The following is a 24,271-nucleotide window of genomic DNA, read 5'->3' as shown; positions in this document are numbered from 1 at the left end:
AAAAATGGAACTAGTTTACCAATAACTGTGCTGTGAGGGCCTGACAAGTACAAGAATGCTCCAACCATAAAGCAATTTCAAAAATCAGGCTTTTATTACCATCCGTATAAAACAGTAAAAAGAAAAACCAAACAGACACCCATGTCATTCACTGGTCCAATCAGCCTCATCCCCCAAAAAGGACATTTAAATACATTTTTGCAAAGTCAAGTATCTGTGCATATAAAAAAGTGGCCCGGTAGAGCTAATACACGATAAAGATCTCTTCTTATAAAAAGATTGAGCTTTCCTTTATGCCTCAGTCCTGACAAACTACAAACCAGCTGGCCAGCCAGAGAAATGCAACTATTAATTCTACCCTTGCTGTGCTCGGGAGACAAATACAGGTACGGGCACTATGTATACGCAGTGCCAGCCACCATACCAGGCAGCAAGAATGCAGAATGTACAAATACATCATTGGGGAAAAAAGTAACTTCTCAAAGGGTCCGTCGGGGTAGTGTTAGTATATGGTCTCCATTCATAGGTACAAGAGACTATCACGCCTACCCAGCCCTCCGGCAGAGTTCAACAACAGCTTTCACTATTTTCTTCGTTGGCACTTTCTCCATTTCACTTGATTTCCAGCTGGTTAAATGACCACCTGGTAGCCCGCCTGCCTCACTTTCGGCTTGGTCCCTTGGAGCCTTGAGATGTCCCGGTTGCTTTCAGGATGGTCAAAATCCAAGTCCGCGGAGAGCAACACCTGCAGAGACAAGAATGAATGGAGAGACTGTTGACCAAGGACTTGCGCTTCATGGCTACACAGCTGGTGTATAATTGCAGCTGCATTGCACCAAATGCCTTTTAAACTGGACATACCATAGGCAGCATCTCCTAAAAGACAGCTCACTGGAAGATAAAAAGTTTCATCAGTGACCATACAGAGCCACCCTCATTTTGCCCTAAGATCAAGAGATCCAAGCCTCCCTAGTCAAAGTGATACAAGGCTCAAAGTCTGAGCTTAATCCCCGCTCAGTGCACTCTTTCCAGTTAGAGCTGGGTATCCATCCTGTCTATGCAGTGCAGTGCCATGCCGTGCAGAGATAGTCAAGCTGGTTCAAATACAGGAAGCAAAATAGCTGTGGTTAGTACAGCACTCCAACCAGACCGGTTAGCTTTGCCAGACCACCTTGCTTGTACTGATGCAGCTCTTTTGTTCAGATCCAGCTTGGGTACCTCTGCATAGCACTTCGTTGGCCATCTGTAGACATCCCCCTAGATCCTACAAGGGGTAGTTGCAATCCAGTGGCATTTGCAGCTCAAAGTGGAAGAGTTAAGCTAAAAAGGCAGATTGGATCAGTTCAGACGCAAATCTGTCAGCTAGACAGCTTACATATCAGTCACCAACCACCCGCTGAGAGCCAGAAACCTCTGAAAAACAAGCACCACTTACTAAAGAAGAAAACCACTTCTTACCCAGCTTTACTGAAAGCCTCCCATTTCTGCATTGGCCACATCTTACCCTGCTTAGCTTTAGATAGCAAACAAGACTCCAGCCCATGTCCAATATGTATTGACATATTTTCTTGCCCCTCAAGTCAGCCCCCCAAAATTGGGTGCGTATATTAAGCAGGGAAGCTAATTTTCTGCCTAAAACAGACACCATGCTTTGACTCCAGCTCCACAGTGCAGTAGCCATGGGCTTAGTATTCAGACAGCTGAGGGAATTAATAGACTTAATGGCTCATTGTTCTTCATTCCAGATGTGCTAACAATTGTCTACCTTTTCTAATGGTCTTGCTGTTCCACTCATCAAGCATGCCTTTCTTTTAGCTGTGTGCTAACATCTCCTGATCCATCTCTTATTTCACAGCTTTAGAGACTCTTTAGCAAATCGGAGATCCACTCATGGGAACCAATCTTTAGCAGCAGCGAAGGCTTCAGAGACGGCAAATCATCTGAAGGCTAGGCTCTACCCCTGCTCTATGCCACCGTAACTCCATTATGGAAGAAATCTTTTTCTTCATTCAGCCTTTTAAAAAAAAGGTGCATATTATATTCAGAGGTATATTGTATATGAGAGTTACGGTACTTCATCATTAGGAATCCCAACACGATGCATCCAATTCTGACATGCTTTCTCCCAAGTATCAAAGCCAAAGGAGGTCTTGCCTGTATTGCTGTGTTTTGAGACACGGTTAAACATGCTGCCTGATAGTTGAGGAATAAGGCTTCTTCCTAGTCCTGGATATCAGCTATGATGGGGGAGGGGAGGGAGGGTGTGGGTCTCTGGCTGTAGATATTCCAGTGCACACACATGGCAGATGTAAGGCGTGTTCATTTGCAACCATACAGGCTGCAACTCAGGGCCAACAACCATGGCAACAGGAAGACTAAACAGGAAAATACACAGAAAACTGCAATGAATCACTATCTTTCAAAAGTGACGGAGGGGCTGGAGGGAGAGGGCTCCCTTGCACAGCCTGCCCTGGACTCCCTCGATTGATTTTGCAAACTAAAGCAAAGCTAACCGTGTCCCATAAACATGAGAAAGGTACAGCAGTGGGAAGCATGGTAAAAACCCCACTATGCATTGGAAAAGTATGGAAAGAGTGTTTTATAATACAACATTTCAGTGGGGACAAGTCTCCCTTGCTGTGTTGCAAGGTGAAGTGTGGCATGGCTGGGGGCTATGGAACTTGAAAGCAAACAGCTGGCTAGGCCAGGTGTCATTTGTCACAAAAAGCTGTCCCTTTCCGGAGGTAAAAGCATCAATTTGCACACAGCCTAGACAGGTATGTTGGAGGCCAGCCCCAAGACTCTCCAGGCATCCTGCTTTACTGCTTAGGATGGCGAGGACCCTCTGAACTAGCATCCCAGCCTGGTTTTGGGAACTTCACTGCTGTAATTGCAGCATCTTGACATCTACCTCACAGGGCTGCTGGCCTGCACCCAGAGGGCTCAAGCTAGCCTAGGCTTGAAGTCCCCAACCCATCTACTCTGCAGCAAGGTTTCAGACAGACACCTGTGCCAAGACATTCCCTTTGGCAGACTCCTGGAAAGGCAACTTTCTCCCACCACTGAAAATCCTGGAGCATCACGGTGCCAAGAGCCATGGGATAGGTCCCCAAACACACACGGTACATGTAAAGAGCTGCATTAGCTCCTCTACTGGAGGAGATTTAAGAGGAGGATGGATAGTACAGATTCACAGGAGTTTAGGGCTCAAAGGGACCTTGTCACCCATCAGGATGGGTCAAGAACAGGAGGTGTCCATCATGAACAGGATGAACCGATTAGGTGCAGCAGAAGACTTATAATAACAGACCTAGAACACAGGGCAATAGCACCACCCCAGTACTCCCCCAGGCCCTTTGATTTCCATCAGCAGGCTGGATCCCAAGCCAAGAACCATGCCTTAAATAGATCACTGTCACAAGAATGGAGAATATAAGGTGTAACATGGGCCATCAATAATCAGAATATAGCCGAGAGGTTATTTATACCACGATGCAAATAAAAACAGCTACCTTAAGTTTTGTTCTCTAGTCTGTCAGCCCAGTTAGCCCTTCTTTTGTATCAAGTGAAGTTAGCACTTGTGAAAAACTAGCAGCTCATTCATTCAATCTCCCTCTCTCCATCCCAGTTGTATCTGAAATACTCTTGTGAAGTTCATTAGGACCCCAACTCTGTGTTATTAATAGAAACCTGGCATAAGTCAGTACATGGAAAGCTATGGAGGCTGGGAGGGGTGACGGGACTGGTTCAGACGCACAAACCAGAAGTGTCGTGATAGCCACATGGTCCATTAGACTCATGGCATGATCCCTCATCAGTCCCAACATTAACCAATGAAACAACATCCAGAGGCACATTCAAGGGTCATTTGAGAAAAGACTTCCTGCACAGACAATTTGAAAAAGAGTGCAAAAGCAAGGTCAGATGGGTGTACTTTCAGCTTAGCTCTTTAGTCTGCCATGTGCCCTTGGGTACAGCCACCAACCCAGCGAGATCAAATGAACATTAAAGGGCTTTAAAAAAAAAAAAAAAAAAAAAATCCAACTTTTTTTTTTTTTTTTTTCCAATGAAAAGAGAACAATGATGCCATTGATATGGTTTACTGGCACTTGCATAGGAGGCGGCAGGGAGATATTAGTCGAGGCTGGAATACAGGAATCCTTCATTCAAGTCTGCATGTCCCTCAAGTCTTCTGCAATTCAACATATGCAAGGCACCGGCACACAGCACAGCGTGTTCAGACGGGAGGGGAAGGAACTTCACAAGGGACTGAAGGAAAGAGCCTGCTGGAAGCCCTTCCCAGTTGGAAGCTTTTTGAATTTAAAAAGACAAAACAGCACAGAAAGAAAATTCAATTCATACCAGAGGACAAAAGTCACTCCTGGAAGTGTTCGAGGCTATAATGCAACCCTTGCTCCTCTTCACAGCCCCACACACCATTTCTATAGCTCAGCAGTAGAGAAGACCTGGACAGGCACAGGGGTGGCTCACAGACCTACTGGACAGCAGGACTCGGGATCTTCCAGCAAGTCACTGCTTCCACTTCATAGATTCATAGATGCTAGGGTCGGAAGGGACCTCAATAGATCATCAAGTCTGACCCCCTGCATAAGCAGGAAAGAGTGCTGGGTCTAGATGACCCCAGCTAGATACTCGTCTAACCTCCTCTTGAAGACCCCCAGGGTAGGGGAGAGCACCACCTCCCTTGGGAGCCCGTTCCAGACCTTGGCCACTCGAACTGCGAAGAAGTTCTTCCTAATGTCCAATCTGAATCTGCTCTCTGCTAGCTTGTGGCCATTGTTTTTTGTAACCCCCGGGGGCGCCTTGGTGAATAAATACTCACCAATTCCCTTCTGTGCCCCCGTGATGAACTTATAGGCAGCCACAAGGTCACCTCTCAACCTTCTCTTGTGGAGGCTGAAAAGGTCCAGGTTCTCTAGTCTCTCCTCGTAGGGCTTGGTCTGCAGGCCCTTGACCATACGAGTTGCCCTTCTCTGGACAGAAACAATTGGTGACAGACGGGGGACAAGGCTGAACTCCTCAACGAGTTCTTTGCCTCAGTGTTCCTTAGCGAGGGGCACGATAAGTGTCTCACTGGGGTTGTAGAGAGGCAGCAGCAAGGCGCCAGACTTCCATACGTAGATCCTGAGATGGTGCAGAGTCACTTGGAAGAACTGGATGCCTTTAAGTTGGCAGGCCCGGATGGGCTCCATCCCAGGGTGCTGAAGGCACTGGCCGACGTCATTGTAGAGCCACTGGCGGGAATATTCGAACGCTCGTGGCGCACGGGCCAAATCCCAGAAGACTGGAAAAGGGCTAACGTGGTCCCCATTTTCAAAAAGGGGAGGAAGGAGGACCCGGGCAATTATAGGCCAGTCAGTCTCACCTCCATCCTTGGTAAAGTCTTTGAAAAAATTATCAAGGCTCACATTTGTGAGAGCCCGGCAGGGCAAATTATGCTGAGGGGAAACCAGCATGGGTTTGTGGCGGGCAGATCGTGCCTGACCAACCTAGTCTCTTTCTATGACCAGGTTACGAAACGCCTGGACACAGGAGGAGGGGTGGATGTCGTATACTTAGACTTCAGGAAGGCCTTCGATACGGTATCCCACCCCATACTGGTGAACAAGTTAAGAGGCTGTGATGTGGATGACTGCACGGTCCAGTGGGTGGCAAATTGGCTAGAGGGTCACACCCAAAGAGTCGTGGTAGATGGGTCGGTCTCGACCTGGAAGGGTGTGGGCAGTGGGGTCCCGCAGGGTTCGGTCCTTGGACCGATACTCTTTAATGTCTTCATCAGCGACTTGGACGAGGGAGTCAAATGTACTCTGTCCACGTTTGCAGATGACACAAAGCTATGGGGAGAAGTGGACATGCCGGAGGGCAGGGAACAGCTGCAGGCAGACCTGGATAGGTTGCACAAGTGGGCAGAAAACAACAGGATGCAGTTCAACAAGGAGAAATGCAAAGTGCTGCACCTAGGGAGGAAAAATGTCCAGCACACCTACTGCCTAGGGAATGACCTGCTGGGTGGCACAGAGGTGGAAAGGGATCTTGGAGTCCTAGTGGACTCCAAGATGAACATGAGCCGGCAGTGTGACGAAGCCATCAGAAAAGCCAATGGCACTTTATCGTGCATCAGCAGATGCATGACGAATAGGTCCAGGGAGGTGATACTTCCCCTCTATAGGGCGCTGGTCAGACCGCAGTTGGAGTACTGCGTGCAATTCTGGGCGCTGCACTTCAAGAAGGATGCAGATAACCTGGAGAGGGTACAGAGAAGGGCAACTCGTATGGTCAAGGGCCTGCAGACCAAGCCCTGTGAGGAGAGACTAGAGAACATGGACCTTTTCAGCGTCCGCAAGAGAAGGTTGAGAGGCGACCTTGTGGCTGCCTATAAGTTCATCACGGGGGCACAGAAGGGAATTGGTGAGGATTTATTCACCAAGGCGCTCCCGGGGGTTACACGAAACAATGGCCACAAGCTAGCAGAGAGCAGATTTAGACTGGACATTAGGAAGAATTTCTTCACAGTTCGAGTGGCCAAGGTCTGGAACGGGCTCCCAAGGGAGGTGGTGCTCTCCCCTACCCTGGGGGTCTTCAAGAGGAGGTTAGACGAGTATCTAGCTGGGGTCATCTAGACCCAGCACTCTTTCCTGCTTATGCAGGGGGTCGGACTTGATGATCTATTGAGGTCCCTTCCGACCCTAACATCTATGAATCTATGGACCCTCTCCAGGTTATCCGCATCCTTCTTGAAGTGTGGCGCCCAGAATTGCACGCAGTACTCCAACTGCGGTCTGACCAGCGCCTGATAGAGGGGAAGTATCACCTCCTTGGACCTATTCGTCATGCATCTGCTGATGCACGATAAAGTGCCATTGGCTTTTCTGATGGCTTCGTCACACTGCCGGCTCATGTTCATCTTGGAGTCCACTAGGACTCCAACATCCCTTTCCACCTCTGCGCCACCCAGCAGGTCATTCCCTAGGCTGTAGGTGTGCTGGACATTTTTCCTCCCTAGGTGCAGCACTTTGCATTTCTCCTTGTTGAACTGCATCCTGTTGTTTTCTGCCCACTTGTCCAACCCGTCCAGGTCTGCCTGCAGCTGTTCCCTGCCCTCCGGCGTGTCCACTTCTCCCCATAGCTTTGTGTCATCTGCAAAGTTGGACAGAGAACATTTGACTCCCTCGTCCAAGTCGCTGATGAAGACATTAAAGAGTATCGGTCCAAGGACCGAACCCTGCGGGACCCCACTGCCCACACCCTTCCAGGTCGAGACCGACCCATCTACCACGACTCTTTGGGTGCGACCCTCTAGCCTATTCACCACCCACTGGACTGTGCAGTCATCCACGTCACAGCCTCTTAACTTGTTCACCAGTATGGGGTGGGATACCATATCGAAGGCCTTCCTGAAGTCTAAGTATACGACATCCACCCCTCCTCCTGTGTCCAGGCGTTTTGTAACCTGGTCATAGAAAGAGACTAGGTTGGTCAGGCACGATCTGCCCGCCACAAACCCATGCTGGTTTCCCCTCAGCATAATTTGCCCTGCCGGGCTCTCGCAAATGTGAGCCTTGATAATTTTTTCAAAGACTTTACCAAGGATGGAGGCGAGACTGACCGGCCTATAGTTGCCCGGGTCCTCCTTCCTCCCCTTTTTGAAAATGGGGACCACGTTAGCCCTTTTCCAGTCATTACTTCAGTAGCAGGATTGCTGGTTGGGGCTTTGCAAGCAGTGATGTTAGCCCTTTAGATGGTTTAGGTGCTTTCGCTCCAGCCACAGAGACCGTGCTACAGTGTCCTTAGCAGGTTAAGAGCAGCAGCTCCATTTTATATATACACAAGCCTTTTCTGAGCTCAAATGCAACAGGAATGAAACCCTTCATTGTGGAGATAGAGGGGTGAAATTCAAGTAAGCCACGTAATGGGGGTTGTTGGCGCCTTATCCGAGACGGTCCTGATGAATGCTGATAAACTCACAGGCACTTTGTACTTGGCAGAGCTGGCCTGCAATACTCAGCATCCCCCTCCCCCTCCTCAATTAGCTACCAGCAGCCAGGGAAGGAATTATCTTGGTCAAACAAGCAGAACACATGCACCACTGACTATCCATACAGGGGGAGAAATCCCAACCAAATCCTAGCTCCAAAAGTCTGGATACAAGATACCCACTAGCCACTGCAACTATGGGCCTTGGACACATTAAAGAGATAACTCAGATGGCCAATTTAAAAAGTTAAGGGAACTGCTTGCAATGCTGTATTTCCACAATATCACCAGACACAAGGCTTTGAAGAAGTTTAATGGAGAACATCAAAGCCAAGTACAGGCAGTTAAAAAGCCTGAGGCTGAATTGATTCAGACTTCGCAGGTTAGTCTAAGCTGCACACACCGAACCAATAAGCAAGCGAACAGACATTCACATTTGAGTCCAGAAATGCAGCCACAGGCTTGCAGTGGCCCAGGCCAGAAGCTGGGGGGCGCTAGAGCACACCTCCCTGCTCATCTGGAGCAGACAGCTTGGACCAAGGCTAGTTTGCCCAACCTGCAAGGGTGGGTTTGTGGGGGAAGGTGTAGAGCATCCTGGGAGACAGGGTGACCGAGTTAACTTGAATCTGGAAGGCAGCTGGAACAGAAGTCCAATAAACCGATTTAACTTAAATCGGTTAAGTCTGATACTACATCCCATCTAGGTTGATACCTTAAACCGGGTTCGGACATTTTGGAAGCAGTTTGCGCACCGAACTTCTGTTGGAGATGGGTTCCAGATTTAAACTGGTTTCCAATCACTTATACCAGTTTGTGTGCAATTTCTGTCCCCAGAGACAGAAGTCCGAGGTCTTGAAGATCATTACATTTACACTATTTGCCCATTTGGGCACGAATACTGGTGCAGCCAGTTGACCAGCAGACAGCTTGTGCAATTTTGTGCTGTATGTGAAGGAGCAAGGTCAAAATGAAGGCAGCAAGCCTGGCAGAGCTCTAGTAAGACAATACTCAAAATGCCAAGTTAAAGCCACTTCCTAGCTAGCTGCAACACCAGAGAGAGTAGAGCAGGAAGGTTACAAGTCAAGCCAACAGAAGTTATTTGGATGTTAGAGGTCAGCTTAGTCTTTCCTTTGAGTCGGAGCTAATGTTTCTGAACATGTAAAAAGAGGGGGGAGAAGGAGATGAGCGGGGGGTGGGGTGGAGTCATGTACTTGAAACCTATAAAAGCCACAGTAAGATGAGAAGTTGGAAAGGAAGCAACTGCAAAGCCTTCCCTACAGCAAGATTTATTCAGCTGTGACCATTTCAAAGAGGAAAAAAAAAAAAACCACCCCACCACAGAAGCTATTACTTGGTTATTGGAAAATGCACTGCAAGGAGAAACCCTGCAATAGCTGGGATATGGGTAGGGATCTACTTAACTCGCGGCATGATGGCCGTTTTCACAGCTTTGTTTCAGCACAAAGAGCCCATTTTGCAGGCATTTTGTAGTGGCCCTGCTCCTCTGCATTGATGGGTGGCAAGGCTCTGCTCCTTGGTGCCAATTGGCAGAGGGACAAGGAGATAGTTGCCATCTTGACTGCTGAATGCCTTGACTGGTACCTTCTTCATGATGCAGCCCACCTGGGAGGGAAAGGCACCCAGTTGGCAGGACAAGACCCATCCAGGAAGGGGAAGAAATAAAAAGCTTTAAAAAAAAAAAAAAAAAAAAAAAAAAAGTTCTCTTTCCCCATACCCACCCTGCAGATTTTGCAGGAAACACCAGGTTTCATAGTTTCCACAAAAGCATGATTCCCTAGATATGGACAGCCTCAAGTAGAGTTTCTTCACTACCACAGTCATGGTTGGTTTCCAGATGTGACTGGCAGCACCAGCAGTGTTGGAGAACAGCAGCCCTCCACCCTGGAACGGCTATAGCACCATCATACCTCCATTTTCAGCCACTCTTAGGTTAGGGACTCTTATCTGCTACAAAATAAGAGGGATTAGCTGTGCCACAAGTTGGTAATTTACAATCAGATCTTTCTAGCCTGAGAACTGGGGAGGGGAAGGAGGTCAGGCCTCAACTCCAGAGAAGTTAAAAAATTAGAACAACTTTACACTTGTTTAAAACAAGGCTTTCAACTTGCAAGAGCAAGAAAAGTAGTGTTCAGGTGTCCATCCACCATGACAAGCATGGACTGATTTAAATCCCCTAAAAGAGCCTTCCAAAGCCAACTCTACCAACTACAATGGAAAGAAAGTGTGAACAGCAGCAGCCACAGGTCAGAGATCAGAAGTATGCTTCAATCTGAACAAAGTATTTGTCTAGTTGGTTCAAGATGATTAATTAGTTCTGGCATTTTTTTTTTTTTAAACATAGGCGTGTCCATACAGATCTTTTAAAAAGATTAGCATAAGAGTCACACTTTGAACTAAGAGCTAAAGTAAAACAAGCAGCCAGATCAAACCTGCTTTGCTTTAACTCCTGTGAAAGGATGGGTTCCCCACCCAGTTGTGTTCTTGGGGAGCAACTCAGCTTTCATCCAAGGAGGTACGCAGGCCAGGCGTGCGCCATTCCTTTGCCTGATAAGTTTAAAAAACACTTTTCTGCCACTTTTCCATACAAAAAAGTTCAATACAGCAATTCTCAGCCAGGCTGCCAAGACACCCTGGGGTGCCACCAGGCTTTTTAAAAAGGTGCTGGGAGGAGTGAGGGGATAAGTAGTAAAGCCAGGTTCAGGCTTGTCCCTGCCTAGACAATCCCAAACCCTTACTGCCAAGCCCCTGCATAAAGGAGGGATGCACTGTAATACATAGAGTAGTTTTTTGAAATCAGGTGCCACTCAATTCACAAGTTATGGGAGGGGGCACCGAGTCCAAAAAGGCTGAAAACCACTGCTCTCCCATGCCACATACCCTTGAAAACCGAGCTTATCTGATACACACAGCAGCACATTTCCAGGCTAAAATTCTTGCCTACATTGCACCAACACTTGCCAGCTCATCGTATGCTTCCATGTATAAGCCATTATCAGATTTAGTCTCAGCGCTAAATGCCAAAAGTGCAAGTAAACTTAGTGGGTCCAACGGACAAAAAAAGAAAAATGCACTCCTTGCACAGGTCCACCTCCAGAGGAATTTAAATCTACCAGCAGAAGCCAAGTTTAGATGCCAGCTTCACTCCTTTTACAGGTTTTCACTGATCTTACCAATGCACAGCAGGAAGTTAGAAGTTGTATGCGCAGCACTTATGAAGCGGGGCTGGAGGTCAGGAGGAAGGAAAGGATTAGATGCAGCAGCTTGGCTTGTGGCCTTGACCGAAAACCCCGTCAGAGGTATGGACGCTATACATGTCCAGTGAACTTTTGTATAAGCAAATAATGGGAACAAACCAATTGGTCACTGATTAATGTTTGCCCTTTGGACTGAAGAGCTTGCAAGTGTCAGACTAAAATGTGTACAAGGGGCAACTGAGAAGGGACTCCTACCCTTAAGCCCCGACACCTACATTTTTGCAACATGGCTCGTAACTCCTCTCAAGGTATAAGGAAGCGTGGTGTTGCACAGCTGTGGGGAGGGTCTGGAGCTCCATCGCAGGGATACGGCACATTGCCCAGATCAATCTGAAATCCAAGAAGCAGCCCTAAGGAGGGTTTGTCACAGGCATATCTGCACAGCGCATTCTTTGCTCTTACCTGGGATTCTTCAGTCATCACAGTCTGAGGGGTTTCTATGGACCCGCTGAGGTCAAGGCTGTCCTTCTGCTTGTGTTTCCTCATGATCAAACTGTCTACAACCCAGAACATGAGGGCCTTGAAGAAAGAAAAAAAAAAAAAAGGAGGAAAAAAGTTATTTCTAAAAGGGCAGCCTTATACAGTGTAAGGAGACTGACCTGGCATGACCAAAGGGGTGGCTCTACAGCTTCTGGGATGAACTACCACCTACGTAAGACACTAATACACTTGCTAGGATGCATGCGACATCGAGTGGAACAAGCACAAAGTTCGAGGAAAACTCTATACATCCCAAGTTAAGGCGGATAGAAAACTTTTCAACTCCCAGCAGGCTGTGCACAGGACCTCCATCACTATAGCCATGTCAAACCACACTGCACTATGACTTTCCATTTCACCAACCGGAGCATTTCTGGTCCCACCCACTTTGGATCATGGAAACCTAACGAAAGGATTTGAGACTTATTTCCAAGTGATATTTTCTAAACTAGCAGCAGTTTTGGTAGGGGAAAAATAGTTTAGAAAAATCTCACTCAGGAATATCAGCCCTTTGGGAGGGAGAACACCTACTAAAAACACCCAGCTGGAATTCAAGGAGGTCCCATTTAAAAAAAAAATCCTTTTTAGCAAGAAGACTGACATCATACAGGATGATCCTAAATTATCCTATTTACATGCATACTTCTTGGCTTCCATTCATCCTTTCTACACCCCCTCCACCCAAGTAATTTTAAAGTAAATTGGAGCTTTACGGTCTGACTTGTAGCAGATTCTTCCCAGTTTTGACATTAGGCAGCTTCTCAACTTTGCCAAAGTTTCCATTTCCAAGATCTCCACAAACAGAAGATCTGACAACAGCATCCAGCATTTCCCCGTGGCCAGATTTCATAGCACTATACACTTAATTTTCCATTGATACAATGATGGTATGAATCTACTTTGAATCTAATGTGCTCATCCTGCAGTGTTAGCTCAGAGGGTGCAGAAGTGGAGAAAGGGTCTGTAATTTGTATTTAGTTTGGAGACACAGACGTGCAAACTACAGTCCCATGGGGAGGAAAAAAAAAAAAAAAAAAATCTTCACCCAGCAAAACCAGAGTTCATGATCGGCAACAACTAACACTTTGAATGCCTGGGACCTCTTGACCTGCTGGAAAGGAAATCCAGATGCTTCACAATGAAATGAAATTCCCATCACTGCAGCAAGACAATCGCTGTCAAATGACCCCTTGAGATTGCCACAATCTATTAAGCAACTGACTTGAGGACAAAACTTGCCCTCGAGTCCCCCCCAAACAACTCGAGGCTCTTTGCTATCCTCACCTTTACATTATCTAAACAATCGTTGGCCTCATTTTACAACCCGAGTAGATTTTTCCAGGTAGGGAATCTGTTTTCAGTCTGTGCAATTACAGTACAACTTATATGGAGTAAGCTGCCAGCCTCTACAGAGCTCCCACGAAGTATGAAGTGAGGGGTTTAGTTACAAAGTCAAGTTCCTCCAGTTAATGATGCTGGAAAGTAAATCAGATAAAGTGTTGGCAGCACAGCAGTTGCTATGCATGTGCAGCAGTTTGGTAGGCAGCAGATATTTTAGCTTAATTGACTGGCTGCCCTAGGAGAGGGGGGTAACTAACCCTAGCCTGAACTGGCCTGTTGTGACACTGGTCACATCGCCTTTGCTTCCTCCTGTCTTTTGTCTGATTTTACCCACAAAGGTCAGGTTGGAAAGAACTGCCTCCTATTACGTGGGCAGCGATCTCCGTTCAGGATGCTGAAGCATAAACGATGCAGACTGTTTTCAGGAAGGTCCTCCGGCTCCACTTACGTTGACAATAAAAGGCACAACGAGCATCACCAGGACAAGTTCCAGCTGAGGGTCTGGGATGTAATCCAGCAAAAGCTCCTGAAGCTGCAATGGAAACAAAAGTTAAACAGGCTATTAAACCGTTATTTCTATTAGGAGATATTAGCCATGAGCTGTAACAGAGGCTGCATCAGCCTTCATCTTGCTTCTCTACATGAGCCAGAGTAACAAGCTACAGCACTCCCTCCAGATACTTCCTGACAACCCGAATGCTAAGCAGATGTTTATTCGTTCGTGAAGCATAAGCTGTGCAGGTCTTTAAAAAGCAACTGGTGGGATTTCCCTTGGCTTCTTTTCTTGGTTGCAAAAAAGGACAACCGCCTTGCATGAGGTGTGCTGAAAGGAATCCAGAAACACACAGCCTGATCCAGACTTACTGTTTAAGCTTCCTCTACTCTCATATAGGTCAATGCAAAACCTAGCTCGTTATCCCTAGGCAAAGCATTCTTTACTGTGTGTCAGCAGGCAGGTACCAACTGGATCGCAGTGGAGACATGCTATAACTCAACATCAACAGTTGTCTCACCAGCAAGTTCATATTCATTCCCAGGAATCAACTGTATACAGACTCCGTGCCCGAGTAACTGGATAAATTTTCACAGCCTGTGTTACATCGGTCAAATTTGACATCACGGTCTCTTCTACGAAGGAAGCTGGTTGCAGTACTGATCCTTGAGAAAACACCCCAAGTTGCTTGTTCTCTGTAGCCACATGCAGAGGGTAAGCTGCACTCTTTCAGCAGGCGCAGAATTAATTTTTTTTTGTACCAGTAACAATTAGTGGTGGGAACAGATTAGGACACTGAATGCTAGTGGTTACCCAAAGTCTGCAATTTTACTTACAGCAACAAGCAGAAGTAAATGGCACATTTAATGGATGTGTTAAGTGCCAGCCTAGGCCAATTCAAACCACGTGATCTGCCATCTCTATCATGTCTTACAGCTCACGTTACAGCTGACTATGCTGCCATTTGTAAACCAGAGGCCACTTTAGAAATGGGTGGGCTACATCTTCCTTCACCCCATCTCTACTTATGGAAGAAGTGGGGTAGAGAAGGACCAGATGGCCAGAACCTGCCATTGTGGGATTGCTTACTAGTAGAGACAACTGGCCTTGAGGTCCACCTGCCCAGACTACTTCTGAACACTGCAAAAAAAGAAAGCTAGGAAGCAAGCACCCAGAAAGCACAGCAGTCTCCAGAGCCAGCCTGTACCCTGATGCATGGTGTCCCTTCAGCTGTGCCTAGGCTGACATCTTCCCAAGGTCACAGTGCAGAAGAGCTGGGAGACTTGTGCTCTCTCCATCCAAGTCTTAGCGTTTCAGACTAGTGCCATAAAGACAAGCTCTTGGCTTTGGACAGGCTGAACAGTTCTACTTAAGGGTCTTTAATGGTCTACTTCTAGTATCATTTTTCAGCCAATAAATGCTCCCCCAAATGCAGGTTCTTGCTCATGCATCTCAGAAGGTTCCCTGTGAGGTATGACTTAAAGCACTGAAGGTGTATAATGCAGCGGCACAACTCCCTTGGGTACAAAAACAAACTGAGAACTTGCCTTTGTCCAACCAGGGATGAGCAGGACAAGGCTGATCACAGTCTTCTCAAAGACCATTATCAGCAAGTAGAGGATGCACTGGCCGATCCAAGCAGCAGCTTGTGGAGGATCACCTGAGAGAACAGGATAGGTACAGAAAGGGTTCTGCTCGGTTACTGAAAATCCCAACTAGAACCAAGCTTTCAATAGACTCCCCTCCCCAACTTTACTTGTTAAGCTGCTTTATTTAAAATTTCATAGACAGACATTATTCCAGTGTGAATACAGTAAATTGCTCTGCCTGTTTGGTAGCAGGGCAATCATGGTTTCAGAGCCATTTTTCAACCAGGTGAAAGTCACAGTTTCTACGATGCTATAGACAAAGCCTCAGCTGGGATGATGTAGTTGGGGATGGTCCAGTTTTGAGTAGGGGGTTGGACTAGATGACCTCCTGAGGTCCCTGCCAACCCAAATTTTCTATGATTAGCTCAAAGTCACCAGAGTGGGTGCATTTAGATCACATTTCCCCATAGTCTGCTTATGAGAAAAAATGCCACATGGGATAGCATCAAAAAAGACAAAAAAAAAAAAAGCAAGAGGCCATCTCCTGCTTCCCTATTACCCACAAGGCCAGTCACACTTCAAAAAGTGACATTCAATGAATTTGTGTAGAATAGTATCAAACCAAGGTTGGCCATTTCTCAGGCTTATTATCTTCTACATGCATATTAATACAGACTCCGAATACATATTTAAAGTTAGATTCATGATCATAATTCCTTGAATTTTCATACAATTTTGAAGTACTGCCCCTCTGCTGCAAGCTGAATTATATGCCAAGTACAGCAGCAAACAGCAAGCAAAGAGTATTGCACCCAAATGAGACCTCCAGGGGAATTTTAGGTGCCAGAAGGGTCTTGAGCCACATCCAGTATCACTGCCAGGTTCTCTCTGATGGAGGAGTTCTTGACCCTTAAGATTAGCCCCTCAGCAGGCATTGCTTTTACTATGCGACTGAACCCATGTACTGACATAACTCCCCTCTTACACAGTGCAGATGTAAGGGATCTGTTGCTGATGAGAGCAAAGAGTCAGGGATTATGATACTCATGGCCTTAGACTGAGACAGGTTCTCAAATCAGCCTCATTTTGAGTAAGGAAAAAACCCAGAAAAAAATAAAAAAAAATAAATAAAAATAAAAAGCTAGCTAAATATGAATGATACTAGTACTTGTGTAGCGATAACTAAAAGTGTATTTATTGTTAGCAACTATAAGTGGAGTCATATCAGTTACATGCAGTAGCTTCCCTTCCAGGCTCCCTGGGATCTCGGGTCTGCAAAACTGGGTTGCAGTTTCTGGCAACAGGCTCTCGAGACACAAGTGACATTTCCTTTTGCTACTCGAGTCCAATATAGCCTTTAGTGTGCACGGGAAGCAGATGCAACAAGAATTTGTAAAGCAGCTGAGCAAAATCAGACCTGGCTCCAGCAGCAACTTGCATTCAGAGGGTCTCTCTTTCTGTATCATAACTCTGGTTGTTTAAGAAGTCCTTGCACCTCTGTCCCTCCAGACAGATTCTCATATTATTGCACACCGAGTTTGCAGCCAAGATAAATTGGGCACTAAAAGAAGAAAGTGCTTTGCCACTCCTAATGCTGCACACGAAGAAACCCGTCAAGCAAAACCTCCCAGGGGCATGAACAAAAGAAGTTCAGTATTGAAGTTCTGGATCTTCAAGTCCAAAGGAAATATGCCTGTGATCATTAAGGGCTGGGCCTTCGCCAGGCTTCTAGTTCAGCAAGCAGAAGTTTAGCTCTAGCACTGCAATTTTAATTAGCCAGAAAAAAAATAAAAATCCTGTAGCTCTAATTGCTTTCAACCTAGCCCTCCTTTGTACAATACAAGGTGGGTGCAATCAGAGGTTAGGATAGAAACTTGGGAGTTCAGGCGTAGACCTTAAGAACTTGAAGTGTTAACACAATTTTTTTTTAATTCTATGATTTTGGAAAAAGGAAGAAAAGCTGGGAGCCGGATGCAGGTGGAAGGCAGACGAGAAGCTGAAAGGGTGATTACGGGAACAGCAAGAGCAGAAGGGAGCAAGCAGCAGGACAGCTTGGGTATAGGGGAGGTGAAGAGGAAAGAAAAAAAAAAGGAGGGAACCAAACCACTGAGGCTAGACATGAGCTGTGCAGCTTCTGGGGGCTGGGCTCTTATCCTGCACTCACACTAGCACAGAGCTGCATGACGGAGTGGAAGGGAGAAGGTTGTCTGCAGGGGAGAAAGTGCTGGGAGAGCGAGTGGTTTCCTTCATCCGGAAGAAGAGTGCCGCCACCCCGATGCACTTGTCAAACCAAGAGGTGGATTTCTCTCCACGTGCCAACATCTGATCCCCTCCCATACACATTCTTGGTTGTTACAAGTCCAGCAGGCAAGGATATGGCACTGGCAGTGCCCTGGTTGCCCTTCCTTTCACCTACAGGTGGTCTAGGGGGGTGTTGGTAATCTGCAGCATTGTGCAAGACAGTTTGATGCAAGGATTTCCTTGAAACCATGGACCTGGATTGCCTGCTAATGCAGGGACTGTCCTCAGTGGCCCCTTCCAATCCCCCATTCCTGGTGCTATTCTAGTCCCAACCCCAACAAGAGAAAACAAAAGCCACTGCGTTTCCTTTTTGGGCTCGAGTTCTGGCTTCCCTTTGGGTCACTGCGTGCTCAGCTGGTGTGCTCTGACCCCTGTAGAGAGGCCGGTCTCCAAAACCACAGCATCCTCCGCACATCCCCAGATGCTCTGCTGTTAGGCTTCCCAGTGGAAGCTGCAGTGGCTGAATGTTTCCAGATGCAACCCAAGTCCATCCAAAGAGAAGAAATGAGACTTCAGCCTATGTGACCATGGTTAATAATTGATCTGCTGTCTTGGGCCCACCAAGGCTCTGCAAAGTCTGCAGAACACCTCCAGCTGTTATCATCCCAACAGCAATGGCTCTTGGGCTTTGTACGGTGCATGCCAGATAGCTTTATCATGTCCAAATAGTTCATCTTTACTACCACGGATGGAGTAGCACAGCTGAAGAAAGAAAGGATCTCAGACTTGAAAGCTCCAATCCAATGCCAACCTTTTCCTGGTTTCAAAGCTTTTTCTTCCTCCCCCCTCACATTTAGTTTGCGAGAGATCAAGCAAGTTGTTTTTTCTGGGTTATAATTAGGCTTTGCAAGACAAGAAAAATATGTTATTTTCCAGTCAGCAGGCCATTCCCTCCCTAGGCAAGAATAAGAGATCAAAACAGATTTCAGCAGCACAGATAAGTGGGGTCTATGAATCTGGGGGGAAGGAAGCTTGAGAAATTGCTTCCACAGCAGCACAGACAGGCCTGTGCTGACCAAGTTGGATTGGTATAGGTTCGTCTGTAAGCCTTGCAGTTGTATACCGGTGGTCTCGTTGCTATAGGACAAAGCCAAGGAGATTTTAAATCAACTAATAAAATCCATTTCAGGTATTAATTAAAACACAAAGGCAGAGTGAGACTCTAGGAAACTTTTAAAAAAAGACAACTTTTTAAAGGGAACTAGCCTCAAAAAAAAACAAGGCAACTTGCAGCTTCCTTGTACACAAGCACAATCAAGTGTAAGCTTCATTGTTCCTCTACACATTGAAGAGTAAGTTAAACAATATTGCTTAAGTTTTACTGTAAATGAGTGAGCAATGGCATGTTTCAGTTTCCTTCCAAATAGAGGATTACAGAAGAAAAAAAAAAAACCAACACGAAAACCCTGGTTCAAGTTAAGAGGGGGGCAAGAAGAGTTTTAAAAAAAAAAGTGGATTAACACAGCTTTTAAAAGTTAAGTATGCAATACATACAGTGACAAGACAGATTTGAATCTAGAAACAGTTCAATCTGAACTGAGTGCGTTTCTAATAACAAATGTAAAAGATTTCAGAATGAGTCTTACCTTCTCACGGGTAGTTTTTAATCCGTGCACATGGGGGGGAGGGGGGGGAGCAGCAAATCTTGTTTTCAACTCCTACAGTAGTATCTTAAAATTTGACCAAATCACTGTGTTCTTTCAAATAAGAGATCTTTGAAATTTAAGATGCACCCAAGTTTTCTAGTTCAATTTTGGGGGAGGCAGGGGATGAACTTGTAGGGCCCTCAGTAGCCACTTTCAGAAAATTAAAACTATTTAAAAATTAAAGCCTCATGAAAACATTTGTGGCACATTTGCTGCTCGAAATATCAAAGTTAACTGGATGGGAAAGTTGCTGGCTGAGCTCTTGGAACCAGAGTTTGAAGTGCTAACATTGAGAGAGAGCTATCTCTCTCTCTATGAAGTGCTAACATCCACCTATCGATATATAGATGGCTCTCTCTCAATGTTAGCACTTCAAACTCTGCTTCCAAGAGCTCAGCCAGCAACTTTCCCCATACAACTAACTTGGATAATTTGAAACAGCAAACATGTGCCTCAAACATTTTTATTAGGCTTTAATTTGAAGTTAAATATCCTGTTAAAAAAATCCATCTTTCCAAACCTATCCAATTTTTTTTACTACCTTTCATCTACATTGCCTCAAAATGATCCCTCCTCCAACACTGCAGGAGGTTGGACAATACCAACATTTTACAGATTGCTGATTTAGCGCATATCTCCATTCCTAGGAGAAGTTCAAAGTCTCAGTTCTGAAGATGGGAACTGAAAATCAGCTTTGTACCACTTTGACACACCACCAACTAAGTTGGATACTGCATCTCCAAGACCTAGTAAGTGAAAAGCAAAAAAAGGATGGGGGAAGAAACAAAAAGAGAGAGGGAAGTCACTTGCCCACATTCAGACAGAGCCTCGTCTAAGAGCAAGACCCAGCTGTCATATTGGAGCTGGGAGAACAACCTATTTAATTTATCAGTGTTACAACATGGGGAATTGGTCCAGAGCTCTCCAATTAGCCTAGCTCACATTGGTTGCAGATGGAGTCTCATAGGGCATTTTTACATGTACTCCTGATACAGTGCATATCGGCACTGAGAAAAGGGTTGTGGTGCTGCACTTTGCACTAAAACACATTCAATGCGTTTTAATTCAAAGCGCACCAAGCACGTTTTAGTTCAAAGCGCAGCACTGCCATGCTCTGGGTCACTAATGCACACGATGCACAAGACTGCCAGTGTGCATCAGTTTACATGCTCGAGTAAACTCGATTAAAAATCGACAGATCTCCCAGGTTAATCGAGTCTGCTCCGCTGCACTTGATTTCCAGCATGGAGCAGATTCTCCCCATGTGTGCAAGTGCCCATAGGTTCTGCATGATGAATTCAGTGAAATGTTTCAGTGCTTGAAAGTCCTCTAGTTCTGCAGAAACATTTCACTGAAATCCCCGGGGAACTCTTGCAAAGGGTAGTTGCCTACAAGCAGCCTTGGATATTACAGCAGACAGGTCATTGGAAAAAAATCTGTCAAGTATCTGCATAACAGAGGCCTGGCTTAGGGTTTCCCAGATGTTCTTGCATCTGATCTGCCCTATCCTCCTGTTTTTGGTTTTATTTTCAGATCTCTGAAAATAAAAAACTGTTTTCATACCAGATAATCTATTCTAAAGCACAAGGCAGGAATCTGGATTAGATGTGGGCTTGTTTTTTTGCCCCCTGACCAAAGGGTCAGTGGCTGTTTTGCAGTTATATTTTGCTAATTTTGGTTTCCTGGAAACAAGAAGCTGTCCAGTGCCAAGCCAACTTGGGATGAAGGTCAAGCCTCTATTTTCTACAGGAGCCATCTAGCTGCTGGGGACATCAGCTGCATCACTTCCAGCGGGAAGTTCAGCTAACTCCTTACCTGGGCAGAGAAGTCAAGTCTGCTAGCCACTGGGCTACTAGGCGAGAAGAATTAACCAGCATCCAACTCAGCCTGGATGAATGCCAGTGTCACAGGATTTACCATTAACAGGTATCCACGTGGGCTCGGACTCCTGTGCTCACCAAAAGGAAGGAGAAGAGAAGTCTCCCTCCTCCAAGCTACAGCTTCTAAATGCCTTGAAGCATGCATCTCCAGCAGCCCCACAACGCTTGCTACTCGCAGTGTAGACACTGTCCATTTCAGAAGGAGCCTGCCTTTAAGACACTAAAGGGTCTCCCAGATCAAGTTCTGGCTTACAGAAGGACATCACCCCTCTCAGATGACCAAACATCAGGTTGTTCAGGACTGTGCTGGAGCCCAATACTGTATAGGCAGACTTTACCTGCTGCCTGTTCTAGCTGCTAGCCTACCTCCTTTGACACAGATGTTAACATCAAGCCTTGAGATCTTAGGCCATGGGACCAATACAGCCGCTGGAAGAGGAGTGGAGAAAAAAAAAAAAATGCACATCTCATAGTTGTTACCTCTATAGGAGAAGCAATGGATCCATTAGGACCTCAGGCTCCAAAGGATGTGGCCAAGGCTGATTGCAAGCCAACAGGACACATGCTTATCTTGAGCTCCCTCACTCTTATGTTCATCTTATCCTGGTCAAGCTTGTCCCTATTACACATTTCTGTCCTGCTAAGAAACATGCAGATGCCAGTATGTGTATTAAACCAGAAAACCCAGGTCTCATAGTAGGGAAATGGTGATAAAACCATGGCCTCCACCCCATACCTGTACTTGGATTTTGACAGCAAGGATTGTGCAAAATAAACAGTGTCAGTGGCCCAGCAAGACTTCAATACGGTATGTCAAGTGACTGCACAAGGGCTTCAGACAGATTCATCACCATCTTTCTTCCCCAGAGAATAAAGTGGATCCACCCAAGGAAAGAACAGTTTTGTCCCAAGGCCTCACTGCACGTACTTCAGCGGTGCTGGATATGGCATGAGCCTTTAGTCTCTCACAAGCAGCACTGCTTTCTCTACTCCAAGTTGTTCTCCCCACAAATTAAAGTTGGGTTTTTTTAAATCCATGCTTCCTTAATGCACTGAGCTGCCTGCAAGCTGCATTTGTTACCACCAGGTAGCTTTACTCGCTGCCTTTATGAAGCTACATGTACACTAAACAGTGGTATACAAAGGTCTGGATGCAGACCAGAAACAATACAGAAACCAGAGGGCAACAAGCTGAGAAAGTGTGATGGTTTGACTCCTCTACAGCAGCAGGTAAAAAGTTTCAATCCAAACTTACTCCCATTGAAAGAGAATTGCCATATGCGATGCCAGGGACAAGGGTCAGCTTAGCTCTGGAGAAGCAAAACCTTTTGGTTGGCCATGGACCAACTGTTGGGTGGAAGGAATGGGTACAAGATGGATCTGAAGTGCAGAAGCCACTTGTTGGAGATTTTTTCCACCCCCCCAAGAAAAGATAGCCTTTGAAACTTAAGACTGCCTGTCTTGACCCATGGGTACGGTCAAAGGACAGACTTCACTGGACATCGGAGCAGGCCAAAAGCTTGCCTGGGACACTGGTTTCCTTGTCCGTTCAGCCCTTTCTAAGCAAGGCTCTCAAAAGATGGGAACAGAGGAGGACACGGACTCATGAGCTGAAGTTGCAAAGTTGATTTAGGTTGGATATCTGGAAAAAAAAAATGCTTCACTGTTTAGGACAGTGCAGCAGTGGAATAGGTGCCAAGGGAAGTTATGGGCCATCCTCCATCACTGCAGGTGTTCAAGGAGAGGTTGGACAGCTACCGGTTGAGGATGATGTAGGTATAACCATGCCTATGCTCTATCATGGGTATTTGCCACATTTCTGGTTTCCCCCTCTACCCCTTTTCTGCTATGTCTCAGGGCATTTAAGCTTTCCTTAGAGGAATTGGGTGTTAGCTGCAGCCAAGGTTGGGGATGTCAACTGGGGTGTGCCATTGCTCCAAAGCCAGAGGTTCCTGGCTAGGTCTTGCCATTGTGCTCAGGGTCACACCAAGCATCACATTTGGGGTCAGCAGAAAGGAATTTTACCCCATGGTTAGACTGGTATGGACTCTGGGGGTTTCCACCTTCCTCTGCAGCAGGGAGCATGGCCCTCTACCTCACATCTCTTAAGCATATATTAACACCACTTTTTAGAAGCAGGACACTGGCTACGGTGGTTCCCTTGCTTTACCTGTGGCAGGTTAGGGCGTTAGGTCTTGCGTTGTGCCTGAGCCAACAGTAGAGTTTAGATTATGGCTTTATATAGGATGATTTGGATAGGGACGATCCTGCCTCAGACAGGGAGCTGAACTACATTACCTTTGGAGGTCTCTTCCAGCCCTACTTCATGCTTTCTATGCAAGGATCAAGTTAAAAAACAAGCAGGTGGCTTTTGGAAAGGTTGCAAGCTGAACACTATAGATGCTAGTTGAGAATTGAGGAACAAGAAGTATCCTTAGCAGAACAGAAGCAGCAAGGCCTGCTATACAGGTATCAGCAGGGCAAGAAGTTGGAGCTCAAGTGTTTGAGGCACATAAGCACCCCTACAGGACCAAAATATGGACAAGCACTTCAAAGAGGAGAGGCAGCATATAAATGGATACCCATTTGGAAGAGCTGGACCAGCCTACGGCTCAAGAGATCCCCTTCTAGTCCAAATACCTACCTACCAAATGCAAACTTGCATTTCCATGGATTTACAACTGAAATCATTAGTCCCTTTAGTTCAGTGGTTTTCAACCTTGTTAGATTCAAGCCATCTTTCTGAAAGTGCCCAGCTTTTAGTTCACTTGATTTTCAACTACAGAAAGATAACACAGCAATTCTTCTGTTGCAAACAACCCAAAAACATTCTGCCCTGTTGTGGTCCGTCTAATGCTATGGCTTCCTATAGGAAATCTCTGGGTTTAAATCTTGTGAATAATGCTTGCAGACTTAACAGTGTTAGCATTGTATGGTACCCTGCAGCACCCCTGAAGTGATCAAGGCAACCCAGGATGCCACAGCACCCTGGTTGAGAACTGTTGCTCTAGTTAAAAGTTAAAATGATGCCCATTCTCCAGTGCTTTTACTCCTTAGAGGCATTTATATTTAGGCATCCATTACCCACGAACACAAAATTCACACATGCCTAGTCCAAGTCAAGAGACAAGCACAAAGAGCAAGATTGTGAAAACTGATGAGCATCTCTCTCCTTGCACAGAGGAAAGGCAGGCACTTGGGTCACTTAAGACATGTTGCTTAAGCATTAGCAGACAACTTCCCGACTGCCCCTGGACGTGGGAATATTTGT

At 46.1% G+C, this 24,271-nt stretch overlaps 1 protein-coding gene across 7 annotated transcripts in view; it reads right to left on the bottom strand.

Moving 5' to 3' along the window:
• Nucleotides 1-72: 72 nt before the first annotated feature.
• Nucleotides 73-24,271, bottom strand: part of LOC102561541 (store-operated calcium entry regulator STIMATE) — a 59,373-nt gene continuing 35,174 nt past the window's right edge. Inside the window, exons 5-10 of one of the 7 annotated variants that reach the window (XR_009461483.1) lie at nt 15,132-15,244; nt 13,540-13,623; nt 11,673-11,789; nt 11,486-11,620; nt 9,735-9,963; nt 9,327-9,618 (exon numbers count right to left, since the gene is read on the bottom strand). Coding sequence is in view for 4 of the 7 variants with exons in the window: in XM_059725757.1 (XP_059581740.1) it covers nt 632-745; nt 11,486-11,620; nt 11,673-11,789; nt 13,540-13,623; nt 15,132-15,244 (563 nt within the window). In the remaining 3 variants the exon portion in view is untranslated. Of the gene's footprint in view, nt 746-861; nt 892-9,326; nt 9,619-9,734; nt 9,964-11,485; nt 11,621-11,672; nt 11,790-13,539; nt 13,624-15,131; nt 15,245-24,271 lie in introns of those variants that run through there. The other 6 variants (XR_009461484.1, XM_059725757.1, XM_019487589.2 and 3 more) reach the window with 6 other exon arrangements.

This window comes from Alligator mississippiensis, chromosome 4 (assembly GCF_030867095.1).
Source record: "Alligator mississippiensis isolate rAllMis1 chromosome 4, rAllMis1, whole genome shotgun sequence".
Lineage (NCBI taxonomy): Eukaryota > Metazoa > Chordata > Crocodylia > Alligatoridae > Alligator > Alligator mississippiensis.
This window is presented reverse-complemented; position numbering and strand designations above follow the sequence as displayed.